Below are 15,281 nucleotides of genomic sequence, written 5' to 3'. Positions count from 1 at the left end.
CCATACAAAGGAATGGTGATAGAGTATAAAAAAGCAAGACTTCTTGGGCTATATTCTGGGTCAGCCAGTTTTGCACCAGCTGACCCTGATTGGCCTACGTCCGTCACCAGTAAGGCCTCACAGAAGATTATACGTCATAAAATATTGAAAGTATCTTATGACTTGAAGAAACGAAAATTTTATCCCCTATCCTGGCAGTGATTATTTGTTGTTTACATTAGAAACTGCAAAGTAATCTGTAGAAATAGCAGTCATCAGTCCATCTATAGCCTAAGGATAATTCTTATTACTTACCTTAACTATATAACTATTGAGAAGGCCCTCTACACCAAAAACTGTATTTAATTATGGCCCATGCTGAACAAGTGCACACCTAGCGAAAGGTCAAACGTGATAGCCTAATCAGAGGGCCAAGGCAAATAAGTTACTAAATTTCGGTAACACGTCTAATTCATACTTGTGAAAGGGATAACGAAAACCTAATAGCTCGACGTAGGCTACCTATAGTGACTGGCTGAGCATTATTTTATTTTGTATTAGCGATAGACAGCACATGCTTTTTTCAAGCGTAAATCAGATAAAATCCTTATGTTAGGTGTACAACTCCACACCTCCACATAAGCTATTCTTGTAAAATATTAGGATTTAAAAAATACTGCAAAATAATCCAGGTAGATACCTTGAGATACGATGTAGGTTATACAAAGTGGTACCTCTTGGCCCTGCCGTAACGTACGGCTCCACTAACAGCGACTTGAACTGGCGAGTTCTGCATTTAGACCCTCTTGGTACAAAATTGGCAGTGGGAAGGCAAAGCATGGTTAGCCTTAGTTAATCTTGATTGCAAATCCAGGTTAGTCTGGTTTTCTAGCCATGTTGTGGCGCTTGGCCAGTCGTTCGGCACGCTGTTCGTCTGTTTCCTGGGCGATTCGTTTCCTCTTCAACACGTTCCGATGTCGATTCCAGGCCTCCTCCGGAGGAACGCTGCGAGCGCGGAGCGAGCGGACGCGCCTCACATCGGCTCCAGCAATTCTCCTCCGGTTTACCGAAAATTCCAAGGGACCCCGTGAAATTTTGCTTCTACTAGACGGATAACATCACCCGGCGCCCGAAGATAACGCTCTGGAGCAGGTGGGCCATTTTTGAGGCCTTTTAGGCCCATTTTTGTCTCCGCAACTTCACCCAACTGAGCCTAACTCTCCGGCCTCGATCTCCATCGTTCTCCGCGGCCGCCATGGCGGCCTCTGCTTGGCGCGGGTACGATCCCGAGACGATGACATGGTCAGAAATCGTCGCAGAAGCCCCGTCTTCGCTTGAAACTTCCACTCCGACGGAGGAGATAGTGGATGAAGGCCTTTTCTCGTTCGTGGCACTTCCTAAACGCCAGCAACGCTCGAACGCTTCGGCGGTCAACGGACGCTCCATGAGTTCCGGCGTTTCTGTGCCTCCGAATCCTGAAAAGTCCAACCCTCAGCTCTCGCAAGCAGCGGGATCGAAGAAATGGCGGCCCACCGCTATGCCTCGACTCCGCAAAGAAGATTTCACGATTGTCATCAAGCCCAGAGTGACGACCTCCCTGAAGACAGCCCTGCAGAACGGTGAACTTGGTGCTTTGCTCTCTGCCTATGTAAATTTATCTTCGGTGGACATTCTTAGTGTCTGGCCCATCTGAGACCAGAATATCGTCATTGCCACCACTCAAGACGTCAATGCGGCGAACGCGCTCGCTCGTAAATTTACACTCAATGCTTCCAAAGGCCGCATCCCGGTGGTCGGACAAGCCAAAGTCAACGGTGAAGCCTGCAGGGGGATTATTACGGTCCATGAGCAGGAAACTTCTATCACCCTGAAATCTAAAGTCGAGTGGCGCGGAGGAGAGATAGCCTTCATCCGCAAGCTGGGGAAGTCGACGATTGCCCTGCTAACTTCTCCCTTGGAACAAGCTATTCCAATTGGGCGCACGGACTCATGCAAACACTCCGTTCACACGAAAAGCAGATACAGCTTACGGAACGTGCACCGGACGTGTATAACCACCTGATGCACCTCTGGAAAGCTCGCCGCAGCTTAACCAAACGATTGCGGTGGCAGAAATTCAATCGTTAACTCCGCGCTCGTATCTCTGACCTTACTCAGCAAGCAGCCGAGTACGCTGCCCAGCTCGCCGACACTAACTGGGTAGATAGATGTAACAGCGCAGCAAAACAGATGTCGAGCCACAACACTTGGCGGCTCTTCAGGAGTCTCATAGACCCTAGACAAACACGATTGGAAACCAAGAAACACCTCACCCGCGCACTACACAACTTTCAAGAAAACACGCAGCAGCTAGCGAACGCTTTGCGCTCACAATACCTCAATCAGGATGGAGGACCACGAGGGATAGATTATTCGTATGTAGGCTGCGATAATCCGGAAATGGATCAGCTTTTCCAGCTTCACGACCTTCGCGCGGCCCTTGCACGAATGCGCAGGGGGACGGCGCCCGGGAGGGATAAGGCAACAGTCAAATTATTGGCAAACCTTCCAGATGGGGCGTACGAAACCCTACTCGAATACATCAACGCCATTTGAACCGGGGACACTTCGTTGCCAGCCGATTGGAAGACATCGTTGGTAACCTTTATCCCGAAGGAGGAGAAATCAGTAAACATAGACAACCTCTGGCCCATTTCCCTCACTTCATGTATAGGGAAACTCGTGGAAACGATGGTCCGTGACCGCCTCTCGGAATATCTCGAGAGCAAGGGCACATTCGCCGACACCATGTTCGGCTTCCGACCTCATAAGTCGTCACAAGACATCCTTTTACAGCTTCATCACGATATCCTCGAACCCACAGAACACTCACATAACGACAACATAGTCCCTGGCGCTCGATCTCAAGGGTGCCTTTGATAATGTTAAGCACGCCGTCATACTAAAGCATCTTAGCGAGACCAACTGCGGCGCTCATACATTCAACTATATCAAACATTTCTTAGCGGACCGCTTGGCCTATATACGCCTACAAGAGACCGAGTACGGCCCATTTGAACACGGGGCACGCCACAAGGCGCTGTGTTGTTCCCGCTTCTTTTTAATATTGCCATGGCACACCTCCCGGCACAAATGGCGGGTGTCGATGGTGTTCAGCATGCGCTGCACGCCGACGACATCACCATCTGGGCCACTACGGGAAACATAGGAGAGATGGAAGAATGCCTGCAAGCATCGGCGAGCATAGTAGACCACTATGCCACGTACTGCGGCCTCCAATGCTCCCCGTCCAAGGTGCATATTTGAACTTCCCCAAAATGCAAAATCTCAGTTCAGCTTTCTCTCACCATTGGCCCCATCCGAGAAGTGGAGGAGATTCGAATAGTCGATCTCTTCATTAATAAACATCGCAAGGCAGACACAACTCTTGCCGAACTCCGCAAGGTCGGCGACCAGGTGTGCCGGATGGTTCGCCGCGGTTCCAACAAGCGAGTAGGGTTGCGAATTAAGGATGCGGTGAGGTTCGGACATGCCTTCGTAACTAGTAGAGTACTGTACTCGACCCCATACTTGCGCTTACGGAAATATGACGAAGATTGCTTGGAGGTAGTACTCCGCAATATGCTCAAGAGAGCCCCCTCGACCTCCACTTCCAACGCGCGTCTTCTCGCGTTGGGGGTGGTGAACACCTATCGGGAACTTCGCGAGGCGCATCTCGTTAACCAATACACGCGTCTCGCCCAGACCGTGTCCGGTCGCCGCCTCTTAGACCGGTTACACATTAAACATGACCACCATACGATGGAAAGGGTTCGAGTGCCCGAACTGTGGAGACGCGCCCTCTACGTTCGACCCCTTCCAACTAAGATTAACAAGGAGGACCATAATGGCCGGCGCCAGGCGCGGGCGGATGCCCTGCACCGCCACTTTGACTCTAAGAAACACGTCTTCTACGTCGATATTGCAGGCCCCAACCACTCCAGGGGGGGCGGGGGGGGAGGAATGGTACACGGCTGCAATCATACACGAGGTAAGACAAGTGGACGGCCTCTCCTTCAACGCACCCAGCTCAACGCATGCGGAGGATGTGGCGATCGCCCTCGCAGCCTCCCATCCCGACTCTAAATTCATCCTCACAGACTCCCGTGGAGCCTGTCGTAACTTTCAATTGGGATGGATCACTCCTCTCGCTGACAAAATTCTTCGCCGCTGTATTCGCGACTGCGTTCCAACTCATCGCTCAATCATATGGGCCCCAGGCCACCAAGGCATGCCAGGTAACGAAGCCGCCCATGAGGCAGCCCACGCACTCACTTACCGGGCACCAGGCGTCACTTGGAAGGACCTTGACCCAGATCACAGCCCTCTTCCTTCTTTTAAAGACACTACTGAGCACTCTCGTGTCGAACACCGCCGTAACCGGTTCCTATGAAGGGACTGGGTAAAGCTGGCGTACGAACTCTCCTTAGACTTCTTACAAACACCCTGCTGTGCTCGGCGGTTCTCAAGCACTTTGACCGTTCTTTTGACGGCCGCTACTCTTTCTGTGGGGAGGTGGCCGACACCTTCCACATGGTTTTGGCATAGAGGCAAAATCCTTCTCTCCCCCCCATTACCTCTTCCCCTTCCCGAGAGGACTGGGAGGTGGCCCTACTCGGCTGCCAGGAACTATCGGCCCAACAAGCCCTAGTTCGGCGGACCTGCGCAGCGGTCAAGAGCAGCGGGGTCCCGGAATGAGAGACTCCGCCCAGTATTGGAAGGGGCGCGACCAACTAGAGGTCTCTCCCCGAGCACCTCTCTGTATATATAGCCCAATAAATGCTTTTCACCACCACCAGTCCTCCTCCTGCTCATCAGAATTGTCGCCGTGTATACTGCCGCCTCAACTGTGTTTGCGGCGCACGCGAGCTCTCCTTTTCGATCCTCCGACATGTTATCAGGCATGCGACGCAGCTGGAGAAGCGAGCAGAGGCGAACGGAACGACGAGGAACGCGGTGTGACGTCAGCTGCCTCCTCGGAGCACGGCCACAGCGAAATCGCAAGTTCGCGGCCAGTAAAGCTTTCGCTTTAATTTGTCTTTAGAGCGCAGCTCCTAGGTGCCCGTTCCTGCGTTGGCGTGCTTCGGAGTAACCGAGCGAACGAACACAGCGTAAAATGAATCGGCGAACGCGGAAGACAGCGGGGAATGACAGACTGCCATAGTGAAGAGAGCGCGAGGAGGAAAGTAGAGGTATAGGCTACAGTGAAACCATAGGGCGGAAAGCGTAACAGCAGAGTATGGCGAAAGAGTGAGAAAAACCCAAAGCGCCGCACGGGACCGCGAGATGACGTCGCAGTATTAGAGAGCAGCTCCTAGGCGTCCGTTCCTACGTCGAGCGTCGGCGTGATGCGGTGCCTCGGCGTCCCTCGGCGTAACCAAGCGAACGAGCACAGCAAACGATGAAAGAGCGAACGCGGCGCGAAGTGGGGGTAGAAGACAGCGATAGCGCAGAGAGCACGAGGCGGAAACCGGGGAGTCCAGCTTGAAGTACTCCCAGATGGCCTCACGTACACGTATCTATAGATTTCAGAGTACCGCATTCGTTTTCCCGCGCCGCCGACGCGTTCATTGGCCCAACCGTACCACGTGACTTTGCGGTGCCGTATACCTTCCAAGCGCCGGGCGGGCCGGCTGAGTTACAGCGCATGCAGCGCAGGTTCCCTACGTTTTTTGTGTTCCGATTGTCGCGCTCGCGTTTGACTGCAAGGAAATCATGCCTGGCTACTGCGCCTTCGGATGCAACAACCGAACCAAGTCTGTAAATACTTTTTTCTCGATTCCGACCGGGAAAAATGACCGAGAGCGTCGTTCTGCGTGGTTACACAGAATCGGCCGGGATAACTTCAAGCCTACAAAAAACATCCGCGTGTGCGAGGTAAGTACACCTTGCTTGTGCTTTTCGGCGCTGTTTTAGAAGATATTTGAGCGAAGTGCACGCGGTGTTAGCGATGCTACGAAAATAGGAGTTCATTGCAGGGATCGTTCGCGTCTTGCACGCTTGACGCGGGTACACGTGTACGCTTTTGTTGCTCAACACACGTGGTTATTCCGTGCTCGTGGCACGCGAAGGCACAGTTGTCGCGCGAGAATTCCGCGTCCTCACGTGCACAAGGTACTCGCATGATTTCCCCTCGCACGTGAGCGCGCTCTCGCCTCGAGTCACTCGACCCATATGGCACTTGTTTTTCGCAGACCGTGACGATCGCAGTCAATAAAAACATGGCCAGTGCATGTCGTGCGTCCGCATAACGGCCGCTTTCTGTGCAGCTGTGTTGGCACTGTTAGAAAATTAGAAATGGGTTAAATGTTAGCAATCCTTGAAGCTGCGTGTTTGCGGCCACATGCGCGTTTACATCCCAATTGAGCTATTTTAATTGTTTCACTGCGTAAACTTCTAAACCTTTATAACGTATTCTTCGTCTCTTTAGTTGGATCTTTCAACTTATTATTACAGCTATCTTCATGTTTTTTCTTGTTTCACATGTCTGAAACAGGGCTTCATTCAAGAAAGCTCTGGGAGCCTCCTTGGGCAGCCCAGCGTTACTGTGACCAGCAGCCCACTTCTAACCATACAACAAAAACTTGCAGGACCACTTTTGTGCTGAAAACTTCGAGAAGCCTAGAGTGGAGGGGAAAAAGAGGGTAAAGTGCAAAGCTGTGCCAAGCATTTTGGCATACCATGTGCCAAAAAAAATCAGAAAGCCACCACTCGCCCGGCTTCCTAATTCACCAGCAAACAACTTGGCTGAAGGAGAGGCTGAACCTAAAGGGGAAAACTTGCTAATAGGTAATTTTCCCCCAAGTCAATTTTTTTTTCATACATACACTGCAGCAGTGCTTTGTCGGTCGGTTATCATGTAGCCACATATAATGCAATATGAACAATTTCGTACCTGAAGGTATACTGGATGTATACTGATTGTATACTATAATGTACATTGATCTTGCAACTTTTTTACGATTTGAATCATGGCCTGATACGGTGATCAAACAGAGAAACATCAATTATTTCATTGGCACTGCTCTTTTAGGTGTAGCATTTACAAGTAATGCGGTTGCATATGTGGGTACAAAAAGTGCTCGAAACCAAAAAAAAGATCGCTATAAAAACCGACTATGATATGGAGCCGACTATGAATCACTATGAAAATCGCAGCTGCTGACAGCACAGCAGATGGTCTGAACTCTTCGAAAGAGCCACAGGATCATACTGAATCTGCTGACGTGGCAACAGAAGTGCCCAAAACCTCTGATGTTCACGAGGATGCACCTCCCAACATGTTCAGTGAAGTTGACACACTGAAGCGCCAACTTAACTTGGAAAGAAAAAAGCGTGCGAGGGTGGAAATGGAGTGTGACGCCCTGGAGATCATTTAGTGGACTGCTTGCAGAAGATCAGCTCCGTGTCCTGCAAAAGGGAACAATGAGAGGGTCATCATGAACTCAGAAGACAATTCAGGAGTCTCTGAAGGTCAGACTGGCCTGTGGGGGAAGAGGATATGAGTACCTGAGAGGTAGCGGCTGGCCGTTCTCTGCTGAACGCACACTTCAAAAACACATTGAAGATATCAAATTTACCCCAGGTATGCAGCAATGTTTGCAGCTCTATAACGAACATTTTCCAAATTGCAGGTGCGACTCAGGACTAGCTACTGACTTCACTGATGATCACATAGTAAGCATAGCTACAAATATTGGGCGGCAGCAGAAGGCTTGTACTGATCTTTTCAGAACATATTTTATAAAGGCTCCGATAGCGACAAAGGAGGTTGTTTGAAACAACCGGGCTAAAGCTTGTACTTTTGAGTTTCCAAGAAAAGTAGCAGTGATCATTACAGCATGCATGTTTGTTAGCAAAGATACACTGTAACTATGCTTTCTACAATACCCGTGGGCTAACGTTAAAGCTATCAAACAATAATAGGCTCTTTTCTTGCCATTCTAGGTATTCTTGAGGAAGTGTTTCCACCTTTAGCATCAAAAGTTGCAACAATCAACTCTGAATAGCGTTATGCAGTCCTAATGTTGGGCGAAATCCAACTGACACCTGGTTCGAACTATGCTATTACAACACGCTCTGTCATTGGCAAGGCTTCATCAAAACCAAATGCGGTCTGCTGTTTACATATCAGACAGTGTAGTTCTCTTGCAGCTAAAACAAATGCAGTAATGAGCATGTGAAACTTAATTTAGCAGTGTGGAAAAAAATGAATTGCAACTATTTTTTTAACTGTGCTAATTTCAATATATAAGGGTTAATGACTAAATGTGTGTGCATCGGAACACACAGACAGCCATTCAAGCATCCTTGGGATACCTTGTATTTCTGTAGTTTTCGATGAAACCTGTTAAACCTCATAAACAAGGTTATCAAAGTGGCGTCCAGCTTAACTCACTTAAGCTTGGCGCATGACAGGCTTAGATGCATGTGCTACTAAACCCAACACAGCAACATCATTTGTTTTTATTCTATTTTTGATGCTTTTCTGTGCTAATAAAGCACACTGCATGCTTACTTTATAACGTATACTGGACAGCTCTGCACTGCTATGCCCCAAATAAGTATTCTTGAAATATTCTTCAGGCAGCCCCACTCTCCCCTCCTCGGACCCAAGTGCAGAGCCTGTACTGGAGACACATGCTCTGGTTTTTATGCTTGGTGCAATTGCGTCAAGATGGAAGCAGACCGTCGCGTATCATTTCACAGGTAAGTAGCAGTTGAAAGTTAAAGTGTTAAGTGAATTTTTGCATGTAAAGTTGGGAACAACACAATGTTTTCATTTTTCGTACGTGCATAACTGCAGAGACTGTTTGGCCAATTCCTAAAGAATTGCGTGCCGGTGATGTGTAACACAGAATGGCAACATTCCTCCTATAATCTTTACTGAACGGCCTACTTTTTCTTGGATGGTAGCGAGCTAATGCATAGGGGAGGCTTACAGAAAGTGCAGATGGTGTTGGTTAAGACCACCTAGGGTCACAGGCAATGACAACCCACAGAATAAAGCCGGAATGAGTTTTCAGTACTGTATACAATGCTACATAGCTATTGGCGGCGAGGAGTTACGCAGTCGCCATATGTCGGAAGCGCCTCCCTTGCGTAATATGAGGGATCATGCGGCGTGCTCCTCATAGGTTTCGCTTACGGCGCTCAATAAAAGCACCACGCGGCAGCCCTCCTGGACATTTATGTAGGTACTCTCAAAACGAGGGAAGTTTTTGACTGTCGATATCTTGGGCAAACTGCAAGCACAGAATCGTTTACAAACGCTATCTCTTTACCGAATACGTTATACACTGAACGCCACTGTGCGCGGTCACCGCGATGAAGTCTCCCGAATCTACTTCTTGCGTGAAAGGTAGGCAAACCCTGAGAGTAAACTATGTGAAATATGTTATTATAGTGGGCTGTCTGTATAACCAAATGGGGCATAACAGAATGAAGCCTCAATGCAGCAGTCGCACTGGTTCGCAGCAACCGACTGCGCGTCATCATGCATGTCCGCGCACAATGTTTTGCTTTCCCTGTGAGCGCGTTTTGGCACCGTGCCGTGAGCTTTCGGCCACAGCATATGAGCATTTGACAGCACATCAGCAACCACTGTTGCGTGGACGCTATGAGAACTGTTGAAAAATAATTTCGTTATATAGACTTCGACGCCTACGGCGACTGTGATGTGCCGTCGTGACGATTCAATCTTTTCTTGTCTTCTAAATTCTTGGATATTTCAATAGTATTTCTCAAGTTGCGTCGCACTGTATGTTTATCGGTCTTCTCAGCGTGCGATTTCCCTCTGCTTCTTTTTCGTAATCCAGTGCATTAATTCATAACACAAACATGACCATATATGCCATGCCTTTCTTTAATGCGCTTCTTACCACTCCCTTTCGATTCTAGTGAACTTGCCTGAATCTAGTACCAAGTTCACAGACCTAATAAAGCGTCACGACATTAGCCGGGCAGCGGGCGCAGGCGGGCGTCTCAAAGCGCGTTTTCTGCTACTCATCGAAAATCGCGCTGTCCCGACGCCGTAGCAGAAATATCCCTCGCGTCTGTGCTTGCAGCATACCAGAGTTGCAGCCGATGTCTGTCTGGCGGTTCTACGTCTCGCCAGCTGCAGGGCACGCAGCTCCTTGCCCTGCGGCTACGTGTGAATAAGCCTGACACTGGGCTCCGTTGCGTACGTCCGGCACTGCGGCACCGAGCAGTAGCCTACCATGCTGCACGCCTCCAAAGACAGCCAATACATATTATAGTACTTTCAAATGTTGTCAAGCAGACAGCCAAGGCGGTAAAGCTTCACAACTTAATCAGAACCGCTGCGCAGGAGGGACTTTAAACTTTCGTTTTCAGCTCACTTAGGCCCTTCCGAAGCAGCCGACGCGGCTGCTGTGTCCACGTGATCCCTCATGTCACGTCACGCCGACGGTGGCGCCAGCTTTTCCAGTGGTGGAGCTCGCCACCCAATATGAAGTGATGTCTTCCACAACTAAAGTAGCATCCTTGGCAAGACTACTGGTGGCATGCTGTCGTCGCTTGCTTGCTAAACCTCCTAAGCGGCTGACGAGTGAAAGAAGGCAGCATGAAAAATGAAGCAAGGCTTCAAGAAAGCGGTTATCGACTTGGCCTTGTGCCCTGCCATGTTGCCTGTGCGCCAGCCAAGTGTGGAGTGGGTGAGAGGCACCACTAATATCAGCATAATGCAATAAATGCAGCATCAGTATGCATATCCCAATGAGTGAAATATGCAAAAATAAATGAAAGGTTTCAGTATTTTGTTTTCATTTCAGCTGAATCATTTGACGCAGCAAAGGCACTGGACTTGCTATTTGAAATCATCAGGCGCCGTGAAAGCACCGGTCTATCGGTGGACTGAATTACTTCAGACATGGGTGTAGGAAATCAAGCCATCTGGAGGCTGCAAGGAATCATGGCCACAAAGTATGGTCGTCCAAGGACCATCTGCCCCCATCCATGTGGAAACGACCGTATCCTCCATTTCCTTGCGGACGCCCTCCACCTGCTGAAGAACTTGCGTGGGCCCCCGGTTTGGCCCCAAAGAATCCTTCTAGACGACGGCACTGTGCGGAAGAACAAGTTGCCATCCAATGAGGTAAGTTGCTGAGTCTCACACCGTCTTATATTCCTGTTCACCACATAGCGTGCACAATGGATTTTAATTATTTGAAAAATGTTGTGACATTTGCATCTGCAATGAAGGTTATTTACTTCAATGTGATGCATGTACAGGATTAAGCTCAAATAAATACAAATATGGTTTTACAGTTTTATTTATTTATTCACACAACTCAAGAGTCCCTTTGTGAGGGGATTACATGAGAGGCAGGCACCTGCAAAATGAGAATGATCATTTGCTTCTTCTGCAGGTCTCCATGAAGTACCTAGAGCAGCTATGCGAGATTGACGAGAAGCATAGCCTGAAGCTTGCTCCACGCCTGAAGTTAAAACATTTAAATCCCAGCCATTATGAAAAAATGAATGTAGGCACACCGTATGCTGTATTTAACCATGCAGTAGCATCTGCCCTACGGCTTCTGGTCGAGCCGGGCAAAATGGATGAAGAGGTCCTTACGACAGCATGGTTTGCGGTCCAGGTGTTCAAGTGGTTTTCCCTCATGACATCTCGAACGCTAACCATGGCGTTGAGTGACCTCTGCCCTGAAAAGGGAAAGGAAGCTGTGACCTTCCTGACTGGCTTCATGGAGGTCTTCAGGAACCTCCGCATCATTGACAAAGGAAAGACGAATGCAGCATGGAAGCCTGTCCAGGCCGGCATAATAATGACTACAAATGCACTGAACTTACGCGAACTGTATGTGCAAAGCAAGAATCTGAAGTTTCTACTGTTGAGTCGCCTCTGCCAAGACGCACTCGACAACCTATTTAGCCCAATAAGAGTTAAGTCGCCCGTGCCCAGGGCACGGGAATTCAAGTATACCTTAAGAGTCATAGTCCTGGCACAATTCTTCTAGCCAAGCAGGCATGGCTCTTACGACATTGATGACTCTGTTCAGCTAACAGATTTTCTTTCCTCCCGACCTGACTTGTCTGAAGAACTAGAGAATATAAATATGCCAGAGGAAGTAGGAGACCTTGAGCCTGAAGACCAGCAGTCTCTGCAGTGTGTCGCTGGTTATGTGGCACGCAACATCATGAAAACGCACAAGCTCTGTGAGAGTTGTACAGCTTTATTGGCTCAACCGGCAAAGAATGGAAACAGGTTCTTGGTACTCAAGAACTACATTCCAGACAAGCAATCTTTGCACACCATCCGAAATTGCTATGCACCTCATAGAGTGTGCGGATACATACTTCAGGAAGAATGAAGAGTATCTTGTCATGGGAAAAGTCAACGTTGATCAAGTCAGAACCCTCATTACAGCCGTGGAGCACACGTTCAATGTTCTTCCTGCATGTCGCAATGTTGCAGACAAAGTTGTGCATGAGTTTTTGTTGTGTAGGCTGCGCTTCGCACTGCGTGCAACAAATGAAATGAAGCAAAAGAAAGCAGCACAAAACTCTAAGTGTGGATCAAAAAGTGTTGGCATGCGTGCAGCTATTTCAACTGTGAAGAGAGCCGTAACTTTAAGAATGGTCTAGCTCTTCAAGCCTAAATTCTCTGTCCATATCAATATGTTATTGTTGCATTGTACTAAGAATTGTCAGTGGGTACCATTATTCCATGTTTTGTATGTCTCAGACTGAAAAGGCTCACGGGTTTTTGTAATATGGGCTTGGTACACTGTCTTTAGTACCCTTAAAGGACTATAGACACCAAATATTTGCTTGCGTGTTTTCTTGTTTCAAACGATGCGTTAGACATTCGTATACATGGAGCAGCCTGTGGTATTCGTGTACAACCGCTAAATAATTTATCATTTAATTTCTTCTTGACGCTGTTCTGGTTTCACCGAACGACGACTGTGATGTCAAGTTGATGTTTTCGTCATGTTATCCAGTGGAAACACTAATATAATCGCTGACATGTCATTTCTTGTCATTCCAGGTCTTGGAAGAGGCTGGATTAAATGTCGCAGTGAATTAAAACTGCATATCCGCGACTATATTAGTTTTTTAGTGGATCATGTGACGAAAACATCAACTTGACCTCACAGTCGTTGTTCGGTCGATGAAACCGAAACAGCATGAAAGAAGAAATTCAATCATAAATTATTTAGTGGTTGTTGGCAAATACCACCCGCTAACCCATGTATTCTGTTGTCTAACATTTCGTTTGACAGAGGAAAAGGCGCAATAAAATTAGGTGTTTATAGTCCTCTAATAACAACTGCCATGTGTGTTTGGTATGAAATGTGTTTTGAATTTGGTCACATATGATGTTCCATGCTGTGTTCAGCCTCCAGAGTCAGGCAAAGAAGAAATTAGTCCAGTTTGCAATATTTATTTATTTATTTCTAGCTTATTTATTTTTTACTCCTGGCTCATCACTGCAAGCTGGGTCCGTTTTTTTTTCTTTAAACCTGACCAACTCTGTGTTAGGGGAGTCGGATGACACAGATATTGAATGACTGTGGCTCTTTGTCTAGTCTCTGTTAGCCATTCCGCTTATGCTTAATTTGCTGCACAACGTGGGCAAAAAATTCCTGCAGGAGTGTTTTGAGCTTAACCCAGTTTGTGCTGTTCATGGTTGCTGTTATTTTTGTATAGAAGCTGTATGCATTTTTTAAATTTTATTCAAGCAGTTTGATGCGTTTGAAATGTTCTTGGATTCCATTGTTTAGGCGGGATGTAAGCACACGTTCATATTTGTGTGGTGATTGATGCTGCATATAAGGTCATCTTGGCAAAATGTCGAGCGTATTTGAGCAGCTGTTCTGGTCCGTGCTTAGGAAGAGAGTACTGGCTCACTCTGCTTATTATGGCTTGTATGTAAGGCTTTGTAGCTTCAAAAGCTATTTTCTGTATTCTGCAGAAGGATGAAATCAGACTTTGCTGTGGTTTTAAAGAGATGCTGCACTCAGTGTTTTCTGGTGTTCATGCTCTTGCAGTTTCATTGTCATATATCCAAAATTCATTTTCTTTTTGTTCGTACACACCAAGAGTGTTGCTGTTTGAGAGTTGGTACTTTTAAATGGGGTTTTCAGTACTAGGTAGCTGTTATCTTTGTGTTGTACAGCAAACTTCACTTGCTGTTCAAGATGACTGCAGGGGTGATAGGTGTTTCTAGTCTTGCATGTGCTGTTTGCAGGGCTTCTATTTTTCACACTGGTGGTGTCAGCCTCCAGTGTGTTCCGTAGGTGAAACAAACGTGTTTGCTTCTGGAGGTGAGGTCAGTGATGTATACTTTTTGAATGACTGTTTGCTCGGAACATGCAGATGAAGAGGAACTGGCTCACCTGCGCATTTGCTAGGAAACAAGGCTTGTGGGGAAGGTCCTGGCGCCAGTCACCAGCGCCCGCTCTTATGAGTTGTAAGAGAGTTCCTTCTTTCTGCAATGCTGTGCCTTCCAAGTGGTGCCAGATGAGGACCTCCGTGAGCTCCGTTGGCTACCTATGTCTCTGTCGGTGCCAGTTAGCTGCAGAGTAACGCAGAGTTGTTGATTTATGAGACGGTAGACGGTTTCATAGCTCAAACTGTATCTGCTGATCTCATGGGCTTTTTGAAAGCTTTTCACAGATAGCAAAGCATTCTCTGCAGTGCCACCAAAATTTAATGTATGAACGAAATGCAGTTGCTGTCACCATTACTACTACTTATTCTTCAGTCAATGATTAGACCGCTTAGCCCGAGGGCGCTACAGCAGGGGCATTCGCTTGACCATTGTGATGATTGGCGCTGCAACTGAAACTAGTTTGCTAGCACAGTAATTACAGATCGTGATACGTTCCAAGCAACACACGCATTGAAGCTTAGTTAAAGCTATCTTTATAAATCCGAGAAAAGAAATAATAAAATTTATTAGGCTTCAGAACTTGTAGCTTCCGTACATGATCGATATTGCAGGCAGTTTGTTAGTCAGAAGGAGCAAAATTAAGCCATTCTTAATTTCTACTTCAGGTGTACCTCCACTTTCAAGTTTCTTCAGCATAAGCACGTTTGCCTTATGTGCATAAAGAGAAAAAAAGCCTTATCACTCATTTACGTGCGCTTTTTTTAGGTTCCAAAGTCTTTAGTCTGCACAGTTTTGAAGTTTGCATGGTGTGCCTACTTCATGATCCCATTTGACCGAGATACTTTACTCAGAAATACAGGATGATGAAGAAGGGACGGGATGAGCT

General features: G+C 47.5%; 1 protein-coding gene across 1 annotated transcript; it reads left to right on the top strand.

Moving 5' to 3' along the window:
* Positions 1-10,909: 10,909 nt before the first annotated feature.
* Positions 10,910-12,014, top strand: LOC142578406 (uncharacterized). The gene is made up of 2 exons (XM_075687795.1): positions 10,910-11,134; positions 11,409-12,014. The coding sequence occupies exons 1-2, from the start codon at positions 10,910-10,912 to the stop codon at positions 12,012-12,014; spliced, it is 831 nt and encodes a 276-aa protein (XP_075543910.1).
* Positions 12,015-15,281: the final 3,267 nt, after the last annotated feature.

This window comes from Dermacentor variabilis, chromosome 4 (genome assembly GCF_050947875.1).
Source record: "Dermacentor variabilis isolate Ectoservices chromosome 4, ASM5094787v1, whole genome shotgun sequence".
Classification (NCBI taxonomy): domain Eukaryota; kingdom Metazoa; phylum Arthropoda; class Arachnida; order Ixodida; family Ixodidae; genus Dermacentor; species Dermacentor variabilis.
This window is presented reverse-complemented; position numbering and strand designations above follow the sequence as displayed.

Bases quoted from the DNA above. Each gene is read 5' to 3' on its own strand.
- LOC142578406 (XM_075687795.1), top strand. From the start codon at position 10,910: ATGGGTGTAGGAAATCAAGCCATCTGGAGGCTGCAAGGAATCATGGCC. The intron at 11,135-11,408 runs GTAAGTTGCTGA...CTTCTTCTGCAG, and splicing joins ACAAGTTGCCATCCAATGAG to GTCTCCATGAAGTACCTAGA.